Below are 24,524 nucleotides of genomic sequence, written 5' to 3' on the forward strand. Positions count from 1 at the left end.
GCATCTGCAGATTTGAGATTTGGTAATGAGTGGAAAGAAAAAAAACACTATATAGATTTCTTTAAAAGGGTTCCAAAAATCCCAAAGACAAACTCCAACATTAAAATCAGTTTTCAGTACTGACTTCATAAATGAAAGAAATTGAATTTACATCTCATTAAACAAAGAAAGTGGGATCTTATATTCTTTCCAGAAGCAGACCCTATTTGAGACAGTCAGATTTGTGGTACTGGAATCTTCCAAATTCGACCTAAAAAGACCAGAGAGCTAGCAACTCTTCAAGAGGTAAAGATACCAAAAATCTTACATTGCTAAGACTATGAGGTGCTGGGATTCAGAAATGGATATAGATCAGTGTTTTCCAACCATGTTAATCCATGATACACCTATGGACTTGCCAGGAATATTCCTTCTGCCTTCACCAGCCATCTACCAGTCTAGCCATCTGTGAATCTACAGCCACCCCAAACACAGTACTTACACATAAACACACGGGGAACTATTCTATTTCCAACAAGCTTAATCACTATCGTACTGAATAAAAACTAGCAAAGAAGACTGAACCATCCTGACACACCAAAGATATCTTCAAAGTGAACCAACATCCCCACCAAAAGAATGAGAAACACATGATTTAGGCAGAATCCTAACAAGAGGGCCAGGAAAGTAATCTCCAGTCCAACCAAGCCCCACCAATGCCAGGGGCATGTTCTACTTAACAAAACAATCAAGTCATCTGTTGAGCACTAAGAGACTTTGAGCAGGTCCCATTCCCTCTCTGGCCTTGTTTCCTCAATTCAATTATGGGAAGTCATAATTGCCACCTGCTTCACGGGGTGATAAGAAAAAAAATGAGACCAATTTCAATAAAACTCAAATACTATATAAATATCAAAGTATTTCTTAAAGATGATAAGAGTAAAGTGTTGGTCTCTCTCACAATGCCAGTTCCTTATGCTCAAAGGGCTATAGGGCTGTGCATACCCTTTGACCCAGTAATACCACTACTAGGTCTGTATTTCAAAGAGATCATAAAAAAGGGAAAAGGACCCACACGTACAAAAATATTTCCAGCAGCTCTCTTTGTGGTGGCAAAGAACTGGAAATTGAGAGGATGCCCATCAGTTGGGGAATGGCTGAACAGGTTGTGGTATATAAATGTAATGGAATACTAGTGTGCTATAAGAAATGATGAGCAGATGGATCTCAGAAAAACCTAGAAAGACTTAAGTGGACTGATGCGGAGTGAAGGGAGTAGGACCAGGAGAACAATGTACACAGTAATAGCAACATTGTGTAACGATCAACTGTGACAGACTTGGCTCTTCTCAGCAATACAATAATCCAAGACAATTCCAAAGGACTCATGATGGATAATCCTCTCCACATCCAGAAAAAGAACTAGATAATCTGAATGAAGATTGAACCATACTATTTCTATTTTTCTTTTCTTTCTTGAGGTTTTTCCCTTTTGTTCTGATTCTTCTTTCACAACATGACTAATGTAGAAATATGTTTAACGTAATTGTACATATATAACATATATCAGATTGCTTTCTGTCTTGGGGAGGGGGAAGGAAAGGAGAGAGGGAGAAAAATTTGGAATTCAAAATCTTATGAAAATAAATGTTGAAAACTATCTTTATATGTAACTGGAAAAAATAAAATATATTATTATTGGAAAATAACAAAATCGGTATCACATACACATACACACAACACACACACACACACACACACACACAGCCAGTTCCTGCAGATGGGGTCACCACTGAAGCCCGAAAGGCACTTTTTCAAAGATATGACAAAGAACAGGTTCCCTTAACCCAGAGTCTATAGCCAACTCTGCAAATATCTCCATCTCTGTTCATTTATGCTAGAAACTTGATTTTCCTTTTAGGATTGGATTTTGTTCCAAGAGGCAAAAAAAAGTGAGTCATATACTTTTCTTGGGTCAATAAATCTGACAAAGCCATTATTCAAGGGAATTTTTTAAAAAAGAGATAAGAACTATGGGGTTTTTGGTAAATCATATTAGTTTGCTTCTCAAAGCTGGATAATGCTGCTTTCCAGAGTATTAATTTCATTTACTCTGTTTGTTCGCCATACACTCTAATAATGCTAAAGTATTTGACCAAAAATGAGGTCTTCTTATTTCCCACATTTAATCCTCCCTTTCTAAAGAAGTAATGGAAAGGTCACCTTTAATTTCAGTTTCTTTCTTTCTTCACATTCCCCTGGATCACCTCACCCAGTAAAGCATTGATCTGTTCTGTAACTTTTTAGTCAGTCAGTCTGAACTTCCTGCCACAGGTACAGTATGTACCAAAGAACAGGAGCAGCTCACAGATTTCAATTTAGAGCTAAAAGTGACTTTAGAGAATGTCAAATTTGACTCCCTCATTTTAGATGAGGAAACAGGCTCAAAAGGGTTATGAGAGACCTGCTTAAGGTCACACAACTATTAAATGCCTGAGGCAGGATCTATGCTCAGGTCTTCCTGACTCCAGGCCCACCACCTAGGTAGCTTGCAAAATTTGTCATCTGAAACTGAAACTGTAAAATTTAACCTTGGAATTTCAGGTGTGTGCTTTTCTTCTGCTGAGAATTCTTTCAAGGTCAATTACTTTGGTTTTAATAGAATTTATATGTTCTTTTAAAGTTATTTTTGCTTTTTGCTTCTCTTCTGCCAACTTTTCTTCCACTTCCATATTTTTTTTTTGGTGTCAAATTTGCCAAACACATCATTTTCTCTTCTTCTCTGGAGATCCTCTATTGTGTGTTCTAAGTTCTGTACCCTGCTGTTTTCTTCAATTCTGTATTGAGAATTCTAATTTCTATTTTAATATCTTCTTTTAACAGTTTTATTTCTCTTTAGAACCACTTTAACGTTTCTTGCTATTGTTCCCTGTTCTATCAATAATTAGCAGAACTCCATTTTTCAACTGGGGATTTTGGTACAATTTCCTATCAAATGTGTTATGGTGGGGCAGCTAGGTGGAACAATGGATAGAGCACCAGCCCTGCAGTCAGAAGGACCTGAGTTCAAATGTGGCCTCAGACACTTGACACTTACTAGTTATGTAACTCTGAACAAGTCACCTAACTCCGATTCCCTTAACAAGGAAAAAAAAAAGTGTTATGGCTTCTTTTTGAGTTTTTAATCATTTTTCCTTTTGTCTTTAGAAGTCTCTTGATCTCTATTGGTTTATCTACTTAGAATGTGAGATAATGCCTAGACTCTCAGATTGTTTTTTTGGTTTTGATTTTTGCTTTTCAAGCTTTCTTGCATTTAAATAATTTGTTTCTGTCTTCATACTAATGCTTGGATCCTTTTCTCTCCTGTCCTCTCTTTTCCACAATTGCTGACATTCCCTCCTACTGCCCCCAGCTGAGGAATTTGAGAGACCTGGAGTCCTGGCTGGGTCCCTGTCTAAGGTAAACTCCTTGGGGGAATGACTGACTCCAACAAGGTTTCTACTCCCCTTTCCCTCAAGTGAAAAAGCTTCTAAGAGATATTCTTACTCTAGGGTTTAAGAACATTTTTTTTCATATTTTGATAACTATTTCAATAAAATTGGTTTGCTTCATAATACAATACTTTGTAATACATGTACTTTACACACTTAAAATACTATTCTAAGGAATTCATAGGCTCACCAGCCTGCCAAATGGATCCATACAAAAAAAAAATTAAGAACTCCTGCCCTGGGCTTCCATTGTAGTCATCCTTATATCCTGTCTCAATGTTGTACTATACTTCCATCTTGTGACTAGGTAGAATCCATGTGAGCTGTCTTTTTCTTTGTTTGTTTGTTTTTGTTTTTGTTTTTGTGGGGCAATGGGGGTTAAGACTTGCCCAGGGTCACACAGCTAGTAAGTGTCAAGTGTCTGAGGCCGGATTTGAACTCGGGTACTCCTGAATTCAGGGCCAGTGCTCTATCCACTGCGCCACCTAGCTGCCCCCATGTGAGCTGTCTTAACCTTTGTCTTACCACTGGACTTTGAGGACTCTGGAGAACAGAGTGAGACTCATGACGCTTCCTAGCTCTGCCTCACTTGAATTAAATACAATTCATTCACAAGTAAAGATATCACTCTCATGATGTCATTGGTACTCTTTGAGAATGAAGGATGAGGGGCAGCTAGGTGGCACAGTGGATAGAGCACTGGCCCTTGATTCAGGAGGACCTAAGTTCAAATCCAGCTTCAGACATTTGACAGTTAGTAGCTGTGTGACCCTGAGCAAGTCACTTAGCCCCAGTTGCCTCACCAAAAAAAAAAAAAAAAAGAGAGAGAGCGAGAGAATGAAGGATCAATGACAACAAGAATCCACGTCTTCTCCCTTTTGCAGGCTACAGAGGATTTAGAATGAGTCACTGCAGGGGGTGGAGAAGGCTAGGTAGGGCACCTGACAGTCAGACCAAATAGCACAACCCTACGAAGCTGACTATGCTGGCTATGCTCAGTAGGCAGCAGCATGGGCTCCTAAATAAAGGGCTTAGTATTTCAGTTGTACAATATGTCATTTCATAATGTTTTATACTATACGTACAGATACTGTTTCTGTCTCCTTATCTTATGGATTCAGCTTTATTTAGTTCTTATCTGGAGCATATTTCACTTCAGGTTTTGTGATTAGAGAGTATTTGAAAAGAAAATTTTCTCAAGAAAATGATAGAGGTCCTCAATCACTAGCCACATTCTTGGCTGTTTCTGTTAACTTCCACCTGAGCTCCCCAGTCGGAAGAACTACAATTTTGGAATTTCTACAACTGGTCCAAAGAAAGAGCATCCTGGAGAATAAATTTCCATCAAATCCCCACTGAATGTTGTAAGGAATCAAGAAGGAGAACTATAAATGCCAATTTGTTGTTGTTGATGAAGTGATGTTTTTGTTGTCTTAGCTATACCCGTTATCACCTCTCTGGGCTCCAACAAAGCTATATAAAATCAGGATAGGGATTTAATGTAAAGCACTTTGCAAACCTTAAAGAAATATATTATTTTTCTGTTATCAATTCCAAAGTAAATCCTAGCCACTGGAATTAATTATTGGTGTGCTAGTATTCACCCAATAGTTCCAAGTTTCAATACAAACATCTCATCCCAATGTGAAAATATTCACATTCAGCAGATGTCAAGGAAATAGAAAATTCATTCCATATCATGAAGCCCATGGTCACCAAAGTCTTCTTTCTCATTCTCACCAAGTTAAACCAGGGAACTGTCAGTTCCTAAATACTGGCCAAAGTGCAAATGGAAAGATTCAGATAGTCAGGTTATTCCTCAAGTTCATTCCACAAGGCTAATTTTTATTTTAAACAGGTCAGAACTTCAAACTGGCACCTAAACTGGGGGGAAAGTGCCATGGGAATATTCACTTATTACTGGATCTTATCTCTTGGTTGGTTGGTTGTCGTCCTTCGTACCCAAAGAAGACCAAAATGACACCACAAAATGACAGCCAGGGTCAGTGTACGGAGTCTCTGACTGTGGCTGATAAGACCAATATGATCTCAGAATGTTGGGCACAAATGACACAAATGCCCATTTGGAATGGAGATGTCTCAAAATTTGCACATCCTATGTTTCTTTTGAGCTACTAAAATTCTGCATTGCTCATATCACACAGTGCCTTCTTTGATGTGAGCACCCCATGCTGGGCGATCCTGTGCCAGTGTCTCCCAAGTCTCACGATCAATTCCAAAGTTCTTCAGAGAGATCTTAAGAGTGTCCTTGGATTGCTTCTTCTGACCTCTGTGTTGTGAGAATTGGAATGACACCCCCTCCTGGGTAAGATATTGCAGGGAAGCTCTGCCATGAGGAGAAAGCATGTGATTTAGAAACCATGTGACTTTAGCATCCGGAAGTGACCTTCTCTGGGGTTTTGAAGGTAAGTTCGGTGTAATGAAGTGATGTTTACTCGTGGGTCCTGTCAATCAAAGTTACCAGCCAATTAGCTTGGAGCTGTGTATGTGGACAACCTTTTTTCCTGTTTCACAAGAGGTTCTGGGAATAGCCGCAGAAGCGTGGCTCTCTTGGGTTCCTGACCTCGTATGGCAGGTCAGATGTTGAGGTCTCTTAGAGATAGTTAGATTTTTACCTCTCTCTCTCTCCTCACCAACTTCTGACTGTACTTTAATAAATACTTAAAAGTCTAAACTCTTGCTAAAGCTTCTAATTTAAGGTGATCACTCATTAGATTTTAGACATCATAGCTAGAATTTTAGCCCCTTACAATGTGAATGCTTGCCTTGTGTGAGCTCTCTTGTCCTTTAGGAAAATGTACACTTTGGCATTTGAACAACGTGGCCAGCACATCAGAGCGGCACTCTCTGAAGCAGGGTTTGAATGCCTGACAGATCGGCTCAAGAAAGGACTTCAGTATCTAGTACCTCATCTTTCCAGGAGATCTTCAGAATCTTCCTAAGACAATTCAAATGGAAATGATTCCAATTCCTGGCATGGAGCTGGTATACTGTCCAGGTTGCACAGGCATACAACAAGGAGGTCAGCACAATGACTCTGTAGACCTTCAGTTTGGTAGGCAGCCTAATACCACTTCTCTCCTACACTTTCCTTTGGAGCTTCCCAAACACTGAGCTAGCTCTGGCAACCTGTGCATCAACCTTATCATCTATGTGTGCATCCCTGGAAAGTATACTGCCAAGGAAAGTGAACTTATCCATAGTATTCAAATTTTCTCCATTTGCTGTAACTGATAGTTCCATGTATAAATGGTGTCATTCTGTCTCTCATGGAGAACCTCTATTTTCTTGGTGTTGTCAGGCCAAAATTATCACAAGTGGCAAAGAATCAATCCATACTCTGTTGCACCTCAGCGTCAGAGGCTGCAATGAGTGCACAATAATCTGTGAACAAAAAGTCACGCACCAACTCTCCCTCCACTTCAGTCTTGGCTTGTCACCTTTTCAAGTGAAATAATTTGCCATCAGTATGTCAGCTGACCTTAATGCCATTTTTGTCCTCACTGAAGGCATCCAATAACATCCCTGAAAACAATATCCTACAACAATATATTAAAAAGCATGGTAGGGGCAGCTAGGGGGCGCAGTGGATGGAGCACCGGCCCTGGAGTCAGGAGGACCTGAGTTCAAATCCAGCCTCAGACACTTAACACTTACTAGCTGTGTGATTCTGGGCAAGTCACTTAACCCCAATTGCCTCACCAAAAAAAAAAAAAAAAAAAAAAAGCACGGTAACAAGCACACAGCCCTATTGCACAACATTCCACTGGTGACTGAGAAAGCAGGAGAACATTGCCCATTATCCAGAACCTGTACAAACATGCCTACATGAAACTGGCATAAAATACTGATGAAATTTTCCAGGCAACCCAATTTTGCCATGATCTTCCACAAGCACCTATGACCAACACTATCAAAAGTCTTGATCAGACTGATGCATGCTGTGTACAGATCTCTGTTCAGCTCCTGGCATTTCTCCTGAAGTTGTGAGGCAGCAAACGCCACAGCAGCCACTTCTCAGTCCCTTCCGAAGCTGCACTGGCTCTCTGGTAGATAGATGATCACCTTCCAGGTGAAGGATCAGTCTATTAAGGAGGATTCTTGCAAGAATCTTTCTAGAACTGGAAATAACTAAAAGATAGCCCCATGATTGTCAGAGGACAACAATGGGAACATCACTGAACTCCTGGGGGATAATCTCCTCTTGCTACAGAACCCAGAAGATTCCAGTCAGATTCTGTATGAGCACTGGGCCCCCCTCCCCCGCCTTGCAAATTTATGTTGGAGTAGCATCAGCACTGGGCACTTTGTCACAAGAAAGGAGCCTAATGGTATTCAAAACCTCTTCTTATGTTGGAAATTTGGCTATAGAGGGATTGACTTCAACCTGAAGTACAGTCAATGGCTTCAGCATTGGTTGAAGATGGTCGATTTAGAACACTATCTAAGTTTTCAGCCTTTCTCTCCAGGATCAATCTATTTGTACTGGAATAGCATGTTGTTTATTCATTTCAGTTGTGCTCAACTCTTCATGACCCCATTTGGGGTTTTCTTGGCAAAGGTACTGGAGTGGTTTGCCATTTCCTTCTCCAAATCATTTTATAGAAGAAACCAAGGCAAACAGGTTTAAGTGATTTGCACAGTCACATAGTTACAAGTGCCTAAGGCCAGATTTGAACTCAGGAGGATGGGTCTTTCTGACTCTAGGCCTGCAACTCTACCCACTGTGCAACCTAGCTGCTAGAATATCATAATTAGGTTTTATGAAAGAAGAAACTCAAAAGTGTAAAGGATTGGTTTGGAAAAATTTGAAAGGATACTAGTGAGAATAAAATTTTAACATAAAGCATCAAGTGCCTAAGAGCTAATTTTTGAGTCCAGGATTTAAAAAAATTATATCCCCAGCATATACAGACATATTAATCATTCCTTCCACAGTTCTGTCATATAAGAAGTAAATCAGTGCAAAATATAACAGGATATAAAAATCATTGTCTTTCCCTGTCATCAATTTTATAGACTTTTCCCAATAATGGGTTGAATCACAGCCTCGTACAGAGGATGATAAAATAATCATCATAAAAGTCAGAGGCAAACAATGTAGAGGAGCAGATTAAATGTCAAATAACTCTTAGCACATCCAAACGGAAAACCTTAACATAGAAAAATACAAGTTTTGTGTGTATGGGGCCCACATAGGGTAGGTCAGAGTATCAAGCTTTGGAGAACCCCCAGCCAAATCCAAGCACAAAGAACTCAAAAGCCAAGCCATTAGGCCACCAATCAAACTGCAAATGAAAACCTGCTTAACTTTGCCAGGCACTTTCAGCATCATGCAGTATTTTAGTAAGACTACTACTCAGGGCTCCAACTCAACCAAGAACTAGCAGTCAATAGGCTACGGCCTTGCCACTTCTTTCAAACTCTGCTCAAAACACCTTGATTAGAAAAAAGCAAGCAGACTTCTCTGTCTCTGCATGTGCATGTGAACACCCCCTTCCCTGGAATGCCTGGCCCCCATTTCTCTGTGTAGTTAATATCCCAACCCGTCTCAGTGCAGCCTAGTCCATTCTTCTTCATGAAGCTGTTTCTCATCTAACTAGGTGTACACTGCTCATTCCTTTCCCTGCATCTCTGCTGGTGCTACTGATGCTACTTGCTGCTAATCCGGCACTTAGCACTTACCTGGTGTCATTATGTATACCGACAAGTGTTTATGCACTTTAATTCTCTTTAGTTAGACAGAAAGCTACTCGAGGGCTCTTTTATGCCACTATTTCCCATCCTTCAAGTCACCAAGGTGCACACCCTTAGTTATCCTTTACTCATCCTTGACCCTAACCTCCATATCAAATCAGACACCAAGTCTTACTGACTCTACCTTCACAATGTCTCATGTCTACCCCTTTCTCTCTACTCATCCTTAGAGTTCAAGTCTCTTGCCCAGACCACTACAATAACCTCCTAACTGGCCTCTGAGCTTCTAGTTTCTTTCCTCTCCAATCAGTCATCCACACAGCTGGAAAGCTGATCTTTCTAAAGAAGAGGTTTGACCATGTCACGTTTCTACTCAAAAATCCTTAGTGGCTGCTTGCTGTCTCCAGTATAAATTAGGGGGGAAGTAAGAAGCTTGCACATAGTGCCTGCAGTGTGCCAGACACTGTGCTAAGAGCTTTTAATGAACAGCTCATCTAAGCCTCACAACCCTGTGAGATAGGTGCTATTATTATCCCTGTTTTATGGTTAAGGAAACTGAGGCAAACGAAGTTTAAGTGACTCATGCAGGATCGCAAAGATAGAAAGTGTTTGACCCTTTCCTGACTCCAGGCCCAGTGCTGTATCCACTGCATCACTAGCTGCCTTAGGCTGCCTCATAACATCCTAAACCTCTCAGACTAACCCTTTTTTCCATTTTTGACATGGATGATAAAAGTCAGAATCCAAGAAAATTTTGATGAGGAAGACACTGGGCTGAATCTAAAGGAGAAATTCAATTAAAAAGGATAAAGTCAGGGGCAGCTAGGTGGCGCAGTAGATAAGCACCGGCCCTGCATTCAGGAGTACCTGAGTTCAAATCCGGCCTCAGACACTTGACACTTACTAGCTGTGTGACCCTGGGCAAGTCACTTAACCCCCATTGCCCCGCAAAAAAAAAAAAAAAGGATAAAGTCATATACCTAGATTCAAAAAAATCAACTTCACAAGTATAAAATGGGAAAGACAGGGTTCTCTGTCTGAAAAAAAGCTTGGGGGGGAGGGGGTTAGTGGACTGCAAGCTCAGTAAAAGTCAGCCGTGGAATGTGACAGCCAACAAAGCTAAGAGCACCTGGGCACAGCCTCATGGAATAAGGAAGTGCCCTGTCCTGGTCAGATCCCATCTGGAGGTACCAACTTTTAGAGACACTGCTAAGGTAAACTAGAGAGAATCCAGCAGGACAAACAGGGGAATGCAGGGCCCGGAGATCAAGCCACATGAGAACGGAGTAAAGGAAGCAGGAAAGCTTAGGCTAGAAAAAAGAAGGCTTGGAGGTACTAGAGGAAGGAGGATATGGGGATAAGGTAACTGTCAGCAAATCTTTTAAATGTTCTCATGTGGGAGGGGTGGAGTCATGATGGAGAGTCACAGGAAGCAGTACAGGGAGCTTTTCTCCCCAAATTCCTCCAAACAGATCTAGAAAAATGCACCCGGCCCAAACTTTGATGGGGAAATGCAAAAAGTCACAGCAAGTCACCTCTCCAACCCAGCTCAGCATAGGGAGACAGACCGGGAGGTCTGTGGAAACTAGGAACAGGGTCAACCAAGAGGAGCATGCCCCAGGGAGAGGCTGTGTGCCAGGGCAAAAGGAGGTCCCAGGCCCATACCAGGCACCCCAGATTCATACCAACCCCACTGTGACAGGGACAGGTGTCAACTGCCAGCTTTATTGCCCACTATCCAATTCTGCGTCCAGGGAAGACTGAGAAGGGAATCTAGCCCTTCTGGGTAGAAAGCCCTGGGCAGTGTATGGATAGAGGACATTGAGAAGGCAGCAGGAGCAACAGAAACAACAGCATGGCTCAGGCCTTAGGCACAGAACAGGATCTCCCTTAAAGCACCTGGCCTAGCCTGCAGAGGAATATAAGCAGGGTGGGATTCCCAGGCCAAAGGGTAGCCTGGAATTCTGTCTCTCTGCACTAACAGAGCTTTGCATCTGGCTGCAGGGGCGAGATCTAGCAGCAGCTACTCTGGCCCAGACTCAGACCCAAGTCAGGAACTTGCAGAGTTCAGAACATGGGGACAGCGATCAAATTCTGCCCTAGATTAGACCACTCTGGGAGCGCTGAAACCTTGCTGGTCTGCAGGCTTTCTCTGAGATCCTGAAATCATACAACGCTCAAACCCCAAGAAAGCAGCAACATGATTTGCCTGAACCTTCCCTAACATCAAGTCTGAAGTCAGTTAAGTTGACTGGAAAAATGAACAAACAAAAAAAGAATGCCACCATATTGAATTATTAGGGTGGCAGGGATGCTCAAGAAACAAAGGTAGAAAAGAACAGTTTGAGTAGAGATCGCAGAGCCCAAGTGCTTCATTTTACAAATAAGGAGACCAAGGTACAGAGAGGCAGGATCAGATTGAGTGCTGGACGAAAAGAGACTGCGATTCTAGTCTTAGTTCTGTCATGAACTCATTGCATGACTTTGTGCAGCCGTCTCCCTTCTCTGAGCTTCATACTCCTCATCCGTTAGATGAGGAGTTTGGACCAGATCTCAAAGGCTGCTTTCAACTCTAAAATTCTATGATTCTGTGAAGTCCCTGACCCCAAGTCCCATAGCTAGTTAGTGGCAGGACTAGAATTAGACAATCTCCCCATTCAGTGCTCCTTCCCTAGGGAGGATCTGATTATAACAGAGAAGAAATAGAAGACTTAAGAATCTCTGAGAGCAGACGAGGCTTCTGAGGCCAAGATGAGGCTTCTCAACTGAACACACAAACCCACAGGAGAAAACCCTAGACAATCAGCACTCACCAGCTGGGCTGATCTCTGCTTCTCCTGGCTCATGCCATTCTTCTCCCATGGAAGGGGTGACTTCCGGTGCTCCCTGGCCACCTCCCTTTCTCTCTTCACCAGCTGAAGTAGCTCTTCTTGGATCAAGGCCTGTTCTTGTTCATATCTGTGCCAAGAGAGAATGGTGGATGGATACAGAGGCTATGACGAGCAAGATTCAGCCAGGGATTGTGCACACTGCCCTAGGCTAGAAAGGTGGGGATGAGATTTGTCTGGCAATGGAATTCAGCCTACAGCCTGAAGCAAGGTTCTAAAAAGGGGGAGTGATTAAGGGAACATTTGGCTCTGGAACATTAGTTGCCTTTAAACCATGACTTGAAAACACCCCCCATCCCAGTCTGATAGCCTGTGCTGTAGTGTCAGAGATATTAAAAATGGCATTCAGGGAAAAGGCCTAAACACATGCCAGCCTTTATGACATGACACGCTCCAGGGAAAAAGCCAATTGTGTGTATTACATGAGAAAACAAATTTACCAATGCAAGAATCTGAGAACTTCAAACCTACATCAGTCAGAGAGCAGCAGGAAAGTCAGGTAGGCTTCAAAGATTGAAGACCCCAATCTTCCCCTTGGCACTCTTCCCCTGAGTGTTAGAATATGGAAACTCGAATGTTTCAGATGTCATCAGTTTAGCGATTCAAATTCAGGATGAATGGAGACTATTCCTACTAAGGATGGATTGGGAAAAACCACAGTTAAGGAATGCAGTCCCTGGTATCAAGAAAGTAGATCACCTTACACAGGGATTAGCCCCTTGGCCTTGGTTCCTAGCCTGGGCTAATTGTTCTCATTGGTTAGCCAGTCTTCTTAAAGGCCATGCAGAAGAGAAGTGAGCCTCCAAACCAAAGGGTCAACCAGAGATTTCTTGTTAAAAGAGTCATCGGCGTCCTTAGGTTAATCAGGCCCCAGAGACCAGGCTTCTTTCAGCCAGTTACAAGGCACGGTGCAAGGGACAGTCCAGTTCCAGCTTCTTCTCTTTTATTATTCCCCCTAAGATACTGTCTCTGCCTAACCTTCTAGAGTGCAAGAGATCATTTTAAAAGGTCATTAAGATGGTGATTACTCATGTATCAATGTTTGATTCTTAGCTTTCCCTAAAAATAATTTTTTCTATTTCTATTAATTAATTAACATTATTCTATTTCTTTAAATAATCAATTTTCCTACCCCAAATGGCAAAGGCAAGCTTCCAGAGTAAAGGAAATGCTGGCAACCCTAGTCAAAGACCTACATAAAAATTTCCCTCAGGAAGGAGAGGAAATGAAGGCTTGGGATACAGCTCTGTCTGGGAGAAAGCAGTCTCCATAGAAAGAAAGGAGCACCCTGCAAAGGAAGAGAAGTCTCATCAACCAACAAGAATTTATTAAGTACCTACTATGTGCAAGACACTGGGAACATGACAACAGTAAAACAAAACCTATCCTCAGGAAGCTCAAATTATAATAGGGAAAATAAGTACACGTATAATTATATACAGAATAAATGCAAATAAATACAAGGTAGCTAAATACCACGTGGTCTGGAGGGGAGGGGCATCAGAAAGTCTTTATGTAGCAGGTGATACTTGATATGGGCCTGAAGGAAGAGAAGGATTTTGTGAAGTAGAGGGGTGTGTGTGTGGGGGGGGGGGGGGAGAATGCCTTGAGGCACAAGAGATATGATCAGTGCAAAACACAGAAAAAACTGCTGTATCATGTGTGAGAAACAAAGAGAATGCCAGTTTGCCTGGACCTTTGCCTAATGTGGGAGGGAGAGTAATGGACAATAAGGCTGGAAAAATCAGTTGGACAAGTTTGTAAAGGGCTTTAAATCCTAAACAAGTTAGTTTTATTTTATCCTACAAGTAACAGGGAGGCACTGTATACTAGTGAGTGGGGGAAATGACATAGTGAGATGTGAACTTAAGGAAAATCACTTTGACAGCTGTGTGGAAGATGAACTGTAGTGGGTAGACACTTAAGGCAGGGCAATCAAGTAGGAAGCTGTTGTAATAATCTAGAAAACAGGTGGTGAGGGCCTAAATTAAGGTGGCAGCAATGTAAGTTGAGAGATGAGGTCAGATGAGAGAGAGATTGTAGAGGCAGTAGTAACTAAAAGTTTTGGCAACTGGTAGATATGTGGGATGAGTAAGAGTGAAGAATTAAGGACGACACTAAGATTCTAAGCCTGAAAAAACTGGCAGAATGATGATGCCTTCTACAGAAACAGTCAAGTATGAAAGAGGGATGGATTTTGGGTGAAAGATAAATTCTGATTTGAACATGATGAATTTTAAATGTCTCTGAGATAACCGAGTTGACAATGGCCAAAAGGAAGCTGGTAATAAAAAGAAAAAAATTCAAAGGAATGACTGGATGGATATATAGATCTGTGAATCATTTACATAGAGATGATAATTAAAAAGCTGAAGAGGTTACCTTTAGAGTGTCGAGAGAAGACCCAGGACAAAGCCTTGAGGAACACTCACAATTAGTGGGCCGTGATATAGGTAATGATCCACCAAGGAAAACTGAAAATGAGTGCTCAGACAGGTAGAAGGAGAACCAAGAGAGAACAGCGTCATGAAACCCCAGAAAGAAAAGAGTATCAAAGGAGAAGGTGGTAAACAGCGTCAAGTGCAGCAGAGAAATCAAGGGGAATGGGGACTAAGAAAAAGGGAGCTAAGAGATCATTGTTAACTTTGGAGAAAGCAGTTTCAGTTGAGCGATCAGGTCAAAAGCCAGACTGCAAAGGGATGAGGAAGGAGTGAGAGAAGAGGAAAGGGAGGAAAAGAGTATAGACAGCTGAGAAGGAGAAGAGAGCTTGAGAGGAGAGTAGGTTCTAGTGAAGGATTTTTTTAAAGATGCCAAAGACTTGGGCATGTGTGAAAGCAATTAGTAAGAATTTAGTAGTTAGGAAAAAGTTGAAGATTAGAGACTGAGGGGTTATAACGAGGGAGCATTCTGCTGGAAAAGACAGGAGGAGATAGGAACAAGAGTACATGCTAAGAAGTTGGCTTTGGAGAAGGACAAACCCTTTGCCAGAGACTGGGGAAAGAAGGAGCAAATGGGGGGTGATACCAAGAGATTCTGAGATTATGTTAAATGGCTTCAATTTTTTTCTGTAAAGCAAAGAACTTAGTTAACTGTATGGGAGCACAGAGAAGTTAAGTGTTGGGAGGCATAAGGAAAGAGGAAGTTTGGGACACTTTGTAAGAGAAGTCAGACAGGGAATCAAAGAGGGAAGAATAGCCAAGAGTGGTGGTATGTGCCTGTAATCCCCTGACACCAATGGCACTGGAGTTCACAATTTCTGAACTGCAGTAGCACAAAAGCTGACTGGGTATCTACACTAAGTCTAGCACAACGATGGTGAGCACCTGGGAACAGGGAGCTACCAGTTTGCCAAAGGGAGCTACCATTTGGCCCAGGTCAGAAATGGAGGAGGTCAAAGCTTCTGTGCAATGGGAATGGGGCCCATGAGTGGTCACTGAACTCCCAGCCTGGGAGAGATAGGGAGACCAAGTCTCAAAAAAATAAAACAACAATAATTTTAAAAATCAGAGAAGAATAAAAGGATGCCTTATTACAATGAGCGCCCAGCTGGATAATAAATTGATGGTGTACCCAGTCAGCATGTTTGCTTGTCTTCCTTCATCTCTATTCAGTAGCACAAGTAAGAGAAGAGGAGGCAAATGGCAGAGGTAATCCAGGACAGTGGTTTGGCCAAGGATGAGCACCAATAGGGCAAGAGGAAAAAGGATTTAAAAACTGATTACTGTCAATGACCCCAAAGAACTGGATTGAGGACAGAAAGAGTTTACATGTCCTTACCTCCGGTACAGATCCTCTTCCGCTTCCGAGGGCTGCCGGTTACTCTGGCTATCAGCTTTGGGGGCTTTAGAATCTGTAAGAGGCAGAACACAAATAATCAATTATCAAAGAGAAGAAAGCAAACCAATAAAAGACACACAGAGGCACATTAACCATCTCAGGAAGCTTTTGAAAGGGAACTGAGAATTTCAATTTCCCTAATCCTCCCTAAATTCTCCTACCCAATGACTCCCCTTTTCCCATGCTGTGGGCTGCCAACAAGTACAAATAATCTCTTCAGTTAAGACATTCCAAAATCATCATCATATCGCCAGCCTCCTATGAAATCCGATTCTTTTACTCTTCAAAGCCCGAGAACCTCAGAAACATAAGCATATCAAACTGGATCAGTCCCTTGATTTATCTAAGCAAGCATCTATTTCTGACCAGGACACCAACTGATGGGTTAGGAAAGGTCTATCCACCAAGACAGCCACTTTAAAGACTAGGGCTATACTATCAACATTCTACTTTCCTTAAAATGGTCCATTACTGATTTATTATCATGACTTTATCTAGACCCTTTTTGAACCTACTCATATTTTCAGTCTGCCCCATCTCTTGGAGGAACTGAGTTCCATGAATTTACTCCTGTCTATGTAAAATACAGTACTGTCTTTTATTCATCTCTTTCTAGTTTTAAGAGGTAGCATCTCACTCTAGAGTTCTCAGATTGAGTAAATAAATCTATGTGTACCTAGGAAAAGGCAGTTGCTGTGAGATAAAAAAAAAAAAACCACCCTTAAGTTGGAATCAAGGAGACCTGGATTTGAAACTGGCTCTGATAAACTTAAAAATTCTGTGACCATGGCTTAGTAATCTCAGTAAGTCTTAATTTCCTCATCTATAAAATGGGGATAATACTACTTGTACTACGTAATTCACAAGATTATTGTGGAGAAAAAGTTAATAGGAGTTATTATTATGTTCACCTTTATTACCCTTCTCATAGGTCCCTCATGATCTCAGACTTTAATAATTTCTTTTCTCTCAGGCTCATGGATTCCCAAACTGAAGTCCTAATTTTCTTTTCAGTTTGTCTTCATCAGGCAATCCCCCCCACCTACTTGACCACATTAATTGCCCTCACTGGACATCCTTCAGTGCCATTAAGGCTTTCTTGACACTCAACAACTTAAAATGGCATGAATTATTCCAAAAGTATAAGTAAGTATTAAGGTTTTCTATAAGGGTAAGAACGCATTTGACTTTGCTTCCTATCCTCTACAGAATAATGTATTTGGCAATTTGATTATTCAGTCCTCCAGGGATTTCCTTCCAGAATTAACCATCCTCTAACATGACTCCTCAAACCAACTTTCACAAGGCAATAAACTAGGCTGCCATGCCCTTACAAGAGAAACCTTAAAAGACTCTCCATGGCAATACTGCTAGGTTTCCAACTGCATGTAAACTAAACTGTACTGGCTTTTAATTCAGCAGAAATGGTTTTAATTTCTATTCATAAAATGAAAGATTAACTGATTAAGGAAACATAGAAATTGCTTTAACTTTGAAATCAATATATTAAATTCTTTAGTCAATTTCAAAATATAAATTTATATACAGCATTTTTCCTTCATGAATTCTATTAAGAAGCTGACTAAAATCCACACACATTCAATAAAAAAGCAAAATATTTTGTTACAACTAAAATTGAATAAATAATAACAAAATTAATGAATCATTATTCTTCAAGCTGCTAAACTTGCCAACTGAACAAAATCCTTCCTTTTTCTACAAAAAATACAACCAGTAAATGTGGGTCCTTGGCATTTGTCTTTGATTTGCCCTAAATTTACCTCATTTGAGTTTGGAGGGGTAGCCACTATTCTAGAATTCTGAAATTAAGTAAATAAATGCAGGTCTTTCTGGAAGAGGCAGCCATGGTGTAGTGGAAGAAGCACAAAGATAGGTTTGACTCTTGGCTCTGATCCTAGTTGTATGAAGACTGGAAACGCACTAACCCTAACTGAGTCCCAATTTTCACATCTATATAATGGAGAAAATAAGACTTATATTACTTACCTCATAAGGCTGTTGTAAAGAAAACACTCTGTAAAACTGAAAAGGCTGTATAAATGTGAGGTATTATGATGATGGTTGCCTAGCATACACTGCAGAGGGTTGTCATATCAAATAATATATGTGTTGGCTATTATTAAGCTCACAGGGATTACATCTTAGGTATCTTTGTATGAACTACAGAGCCCAGGACAGGGCACTGCGCACAGAAGTCACTAAATAAGGATCTGTTGGGTTCTCCCTAGCTTGCTGGGTGCCAGACTTCCATGATTCAATATAGTGTCTAAACAAACTTCCCCCAATACAAGGGAGATGTGAAGACGTACCAAACACAATCTCTGCCCTCAAGGAACGTCACATCAAGCAGGAAAACCAAAACATGTGCAAAGATAATTACAATACAAGGTAACATGTGACATGTGCTTTGTTACAGGTGAGGGAGTGGTAGGGGAATGACTGACTCAATCTTTGGTCCTTGACTTCATTGGGTAACAGGTTTCCCTTCAGAAGTGGGGCTGCTCTACCAGCCATTCAAAAATCAACAGCTTTTAGGTATACCTAGCTTGAAGCAAAACTTGGTTAGCAATCCCGGGTCTGCTACTTATTAGCTGTGTGACCTTAGGCAATTCATTTGACCTCTTAGGGCCTCTGTAAAATGAAGGAATGGATTGGATGTTTTCCTTTGGTCTTGTCTCCTTGTCTTATTAATAGTCGGCACATGGAAAAAGCTCCCGCAACTCAAGTCTGTGTGTGTTTGGGAGAGAATCTAGTAAGGGGCCAATTGGCTACAGAGTCCCAATCCAGATCAATTAAAGTCCAAAGAAGCAATAAGTATTAAATGGAATGTAATGCAGTACATAGAGGAAAAAATATCGACTGCATTATCAAAGCCATAGGTTCTACTTGTAGGTCTATCAGCATCTCAGTAGGGATTGAACGAAATAATTGCTACAGTCTCTTTCACTACTAACATTTTGTTATTTTCAGAGTTTTTGCTGGTGGCAATGAAATATAAAAGGAATACAATTCATCCATGGGAGGTTGGGAAAGAACTGGGATGGCATGGAACTTGGACTCTGCACTCTAGAACTAGGAGATGCTGCTAGGAAGAAGCTATGATGTCACTGACTAGTAGATGCAACCCTATAAAAAATAACATTAAACTCGACCCATTCTAGTGATAAAACAACAAGCAACTGTAGTGGCAGTGCCCCCTTCAGAGACTCCAAACACTTAGAGACAAGTATTTGCCTTCAGTTATAGAAATGTGTTATCTTCTCTACTTTTTATAGAAAGAATCTTTGACAGAAAGAAGAGAAGGGGTTTGGACAAAAATCACATAGAGGCTCTGACCATTAACCCAACAATTTCTCTATACCCCACTAAGAAACAGGATCCCACTGTACATTTAAAGTCCAAGAAGAGCATCCTGTGATAAATATTTTAAAAGATCCTTGCCTATTCTATGCTACTTCCATTCATGTTCTCTAAATCCCTCTTACAGTCCCTCATATCACAGGAGATCTACCTGGAATGCCATCCTCACTTTCTCTAAACATCTCAAGGGTACCAGTGAAGAACTCTGGCTGTCTGCTTGTCATCTCTCACTCTTGACATGACCAACCCATATTCTCTTTCTATTATGCAATTTGTTGATAATACTGTGTGGTCCTGTTCTTTTTTAGAGTTTCTCATTCATCAGATCCTACAGCTCGCCCCCAACCACTATATGCCTTTCCCTTGCCCTCCATGTTATTACTCACATTTAGTTATTTGAAGGAAGTGATCTTCCATGTCTTGATGCCATATAGCAATATTAGTAAAAAATATTTTGCATCAAAAAGACAAGCCTTTGTATTCCAGGGAAGCTTAAGGTAAAAAAAAAAACAAATTTTTTTTGCAAAGTGATACAAAAGGGATAATGTAGCCAACAAAGCTGAGGACACAAGCCATCCAAATTTGTGTTCAATAATGGGTAATTGCTCGATCATCTCTCTTTCCCCCATTTCCCTAGAAATCTCCCAGTGATCTATCATACCTGTCCTAGGGTGCTTTGACTTGCCTTCTGGAGAGCCAAATGCAAAAGATGAAGAATGAGAAAATGAAGGAGGAGGTGGTGAAGTATGAAGTGACGAAGCAGCAGGTGGCGATGCAGGAGATGATCGCTGTACCCTTGGTGATGCAGAGGGGTCCTTCATGCGGTTAACTACATCTTCAGAAAGCTATGGGGGGAAAAGCAAGGGGGATAGGAAAAAGGGAACCATTAAGAAATAGTTATTTTAAAAAAACTACAGCCCACTACAAAGCCCTTTCATCCCCCAAAAGGAGGACAGGCAACACTTTTTCTGTTTTACAGAGAGGTTGTCAAGAGAGTGGTTCACAAGCTCATAGAGCAAACTGTTGATCAACTAAGAATAAACATTCAAGTTCAATTCAGTTGAACGAGCATTTATTAAATGCCCATTCTATCATGCCTTCTGAAAATTCCACTCTGGTTAAACTCTGATTTATGCGAGGTCTCTCCAGCTTACACTCTTTCCATCTTCTGGCACTCACAGATACCTCAGAGAGTTATAGCCTCTGTGGTGCCCATCTTCAGCACTAGGCGCTCCTTCCTTCATGCCCCACCCCCCTGGGCTAGAACAAAAAGAAGGCATACTCCTTGATTCTCACCCCCATTTCCACACTGTCACTTTACCACCAACACTCAGCAACTCTCCTTGGAGGTTCACTCATCCAACTCTATCATCTCCAGATCTTTATTGGCATCGATCTCCCTTCCTTCCCAAGGAGTCTAGCACCTGGCTCAAAATCGTCTTTTCTACCTCAACCCCATTCTCATACTGACAGATTTCAATATACTTACCGATGGCTCCTTGAATAGCCTAGCTTCTCAGGTCAACATCCTCAAGTTTCATGACCTACAGACTCATTTCATGGCAGTCACCTACAGAAATGGGTCTCACTATCACTTATCTCCATGGTCTTGAACCCTGAAATAATCTTCTTCCTGATTATAGCATCCAACATCTTCCATCTTTCTCTTTACTTACTAAACCTCTCCTTTGTACTCACTGTGACTTCCAGTTCCTTTATCTTTCCCAGTTCTCTCAGACCATCCCTGCGCTAGCCTCCTTTTTTCTGTTCTGCAGTTCCTTGAACCAATACTCATACGTCATGCACTCAAGGCTCTTCACTAACTGACCACATCTCCATCATTCACGAAATGCTTCCGTAGTTCCCTATCACATCCAATATAAAGGACAAACCTGGGCCCAGCATTTTCAAGTCCTCCACAGTGTGACTCCCACCTACATTTCCAGTTGATTTCCTATTCATCACCTTCACAGTCTATATTTCAGCCAAGCGGCCTACCAGCTCTTTCCCAGGTTTGACATTCTTCCATTTCTGCTGCCTGTGCAATCACAAAGGACTTCCCCCATCCCTGGAATGCACATCTCCTTCTCTTGGCACCTCAGAACCTCTAGTTTCCCTTAAGACTCAGCTCAAGTACTACATTATACATGAAGTCTTTCCTGATTACCTGCAGTTATTAATTTTCTCTCCCTCCTCAAGTAGATCTTGGACCTATTTATCTGTTTACATGATATAACCTCCAAGTGAAATCTAAGTTCTGGGAGAACAAGGACTCCCTTGTTTTGTCTTTACCTCACTAGCACCTAATAACTGCTCTGAACATAGCAGTCATTAAATAATGCTTGGTTGACTAAATTTTAGTCTGAGTTTAGGCACTCAGTCCCTACATACAAGAAGCCACAGGAAAAAAAAACAACAAAAGCCCCAGAATGCCTGCTTGGGGAAGAGCTGAAAGGCAACACCGATGGACTTTACTAGGGGTGCACAATGAAGTGAGGCCCAGTAGCTGCTGCCAACAGTCCCATGAATGGTGCAGAGATGAGTCATATACCTCAGAGAAGTAAGCCTGCCCACAAAAAGGACAAGGAGTAAGCATTACTACTGAAACACAAAGATGAGTCGGTGGCTCTGGGGATCTACTGAAGGTAACTGCCATGCTCTCTTGTCTTGCAGAAGTTGTTTCTCTCCCCCGAATCCACTTTACTTCCACCTCCTTCTAGACTGGACGCTAATGGCCCTAGAATCACAAGTCTTTGCCTATAATGAATTTACTGAACCGTGCTGCCTGGTAAATAAAGGGTTAAGTAAAACATTGGCAGATTCCCTGTTGGCAACAAGAGAAATTTGCAATATTTTTTAATGTTGCTGCAAAAGAGAGCAAGTAATATTTTTAATCAACAAATATATGCATACACTGTAGTCGTGTGAGATTAAACACCATCTGGGGAATGGCATTCACACCAACATAACCAGAGTGGAGGTCTGCAAATCTAGATTCAAACCTTGAAATTCAAAATAGCCCCAGACATACTATATTCCATTCATGGCCTCAAACTCTAAGAGGGGTGGGGGACCAGCTAGGTGGCACAGTGGATAAAGCACTGGCCCTGGAGTCAGGAGGACCTGAGTTCAAATCCAGTGTCAGACACTTGACACTTAATAGCTGTGTGACCCTGGGCAAGTCACTTTACCCTCACTGCCCTGCCAAAAAAAATAAAATAAAAAAATAATTTTTAAATAAAAATTTTCAAAAAACCAACTAAGGGGGATAATGGTGTAGAATAAAGCAACTTAGAACAATAGAAAGAAAACTGTTTTCTGAAAGTTACAATAATTGGGTTCTAGTACCAGCTCTGCCACTAACTAGCTGCGTAACCTAGGACAAGCAACTTCTTTCTGGGTTTCAGTATTTTCCTTTGCAAAATTAAAAGGTGCGACTAGATCATGGTTCTTAACCCAGAACCCTGTTAAGAGGTGCAGGGATAGATTTCAGAGAGTCCCTGAACTTCTTTTTCTTGGTATTTGGATAACATATTCAGACTCCATCAGATTAAAGCATACTATTTTTCTCACTCTGTATTTTTGTAGGTTTTTTTTTCCTTTTGGTCTGTGTCTTCTTTCACAACATAACTAATATGGTAATATATTTTGCATGATTAAACACGTAGAACCTATAACAAATTGCTTTTTGTCTCAGGGAGGATGGAGGTGAGGGAGGGAGAAAGAAAATTTGGAACTCAAATTTTTTTAAATCAGTGTCAAAAATTGTCTTAACATGTAACTGGGGAAAAAAAGAAAATGTTTTTTAAAAAGACAAGAGACTATTCCAAGTTCTCAAAGAGTTCACAAAATTTAGTTAGGCGAATAAGGCATGCATATGTGAAAGTTAAAAAATAGCACAGGACAGAAGATACAAGAAAGTCTGAATGTAAAGCACAGATAAGGACTAGAGTCCAAGAAAGGGAGAGAGCAGTGGAAGTTAGAATTGTCACAGGGCAAATAGGAACTTGAGCTAGACCTTTTAAGGATGACTAGGCTATAGACATACACAGAGCAGAGTAAGACATTCCGGGTGATGGAGCAGAAAATAACAAGAGACCAAGGACAGAGCTGAGGAAAGGTCCAAGACGCTGATCCTGGTGGCTCTGCCTGCTTTTAATCCCTGCCTAGAACCCTAGAAACCCAAATTACTCCTTCCTCATCTTGCTCATTCTATGCTTATGACAAAATAACTCCTTCCTAAAAAGCACTTTTAAATTTAGAGACAGAGAGGGCCAAACATAATTGTGTTAAAATGAAAATGTGGAGTTTTGAATATTTTTAAAGGCTGCTACAGAACTTAATGTAGGGACTCAGGGTTAAATGGGGGGGGGGTTCTCTTAATATACTATTATGTAATGTTAATGAACCAGGAGAACGTTGTGCACAGTGACAGCAATATTGTTTGATGAAGAACTGTGAATGACTTAACTATTCTCAGCAATACAATGATCCAAGATAATCGCAAGGACTAATGATGAAGCATACTACCCACCTCCAAAAAAAAAACTGATATTGATTGAACACAGACTGAAGCATACTATTTGTCACTTTTTTTTCATTTTTTTCTATTATTCAAGTTTTCTAATGCAAAATGACTAATATGGTGATGTTTTACATAATTACACATGTATAACCTATATCTGCTTACCACCTCAGGGAGGGGGGAGGAGAAGAGGGATAGAATTTAGAACTCAAAACTTTGAAGAAAAATTTTTATTATTATTTTTAAAGTGAAAAAAATATGTACTGTGATTGCACTGATAGTACTGCAGACAACTAAGTAGTATCTAAATGACTTGATAGCCTACCCCAAAATGTTCTCACAATGTAAGAATATCAGTTGTACACTTGAACAATCACTTTTTTTTTTTAGCAAGATGCCATGAGAAAAATACCAGCCTGACATTCAGGTGATCTGAGTTATGGTCTTGGTTCTGTGTGACTTTGAACAAGTCACTAAAAGACAGATATTCCAAAGAGAACTGGTATAATTTCATTTTACAAACACTAACCAAGCACCTGATATGCTTAATAACAGAAAAAAGCCTAGTATTTGGAGAGAGAGCTGGTCTCAAAACCAGAACGAGCCAGGTTCACATCCCACCTCTGGCAAATTCTGGCTGCATGACGCAAGACAGGTCAGTGAACCTTTCAGTGCTCCTGGAGGAGAAGGTACCGGCCTCCACTG

At 41.0% G+C, this 24,524-nt stretch overlaps 1 protein-coding gene across 2 annotated transcripts in view; it reads right to left on the bottom strand.

Annotated features, from left to right (window-relative positions):
- The window catches only part of CHCHD6 (coiled-coil-helix-coiled-coil-helix domain containing 6), a 296,649-nt gene that overhangs the window by 259,515 nt on the left and 12,610 nt on the right, over positions 1-24,524 (bottom strand). The window contains exons 2-4 of one of the 2 annotated variants that reach the window (XM_044005467.1): positions 19,980-20,139; positions 15,854-15,926; positions 12,002-12,146 (exon numbers count right to left, since the gene is read on the bottom strand). In XM_044005467.1, the coding sequence (XP_043861402.1) occupies positions 12,002-12,146; positions 15,854-15,926; positions 19,980-20,139 (378 nt within the window). Of the gene's footprint in view, positions 1-12,001; positions 12,147-15,853; positions 15,927-19,955; positions 20,140-24,524 lie in introns of both variants that reach the window. The other variant, XM_044005395.1, reaches the window with a different exon arrangement.

This window comes from Dromiciops gliroides, chromosome 1, assembly GCF_019393635.1.
Source record: "Dromiciops gliroides isolate mDroGli1 chromosome 1, mDroGli1.pri, whole genome shotgun sequence".
Classification (NCBI taxonomy): Eukaryota; Metazoa; Chordata; class Mammalia; order Microbiotheria; family Microbiotheriidae; genus Dromiciops; species Dromiciops gliroides.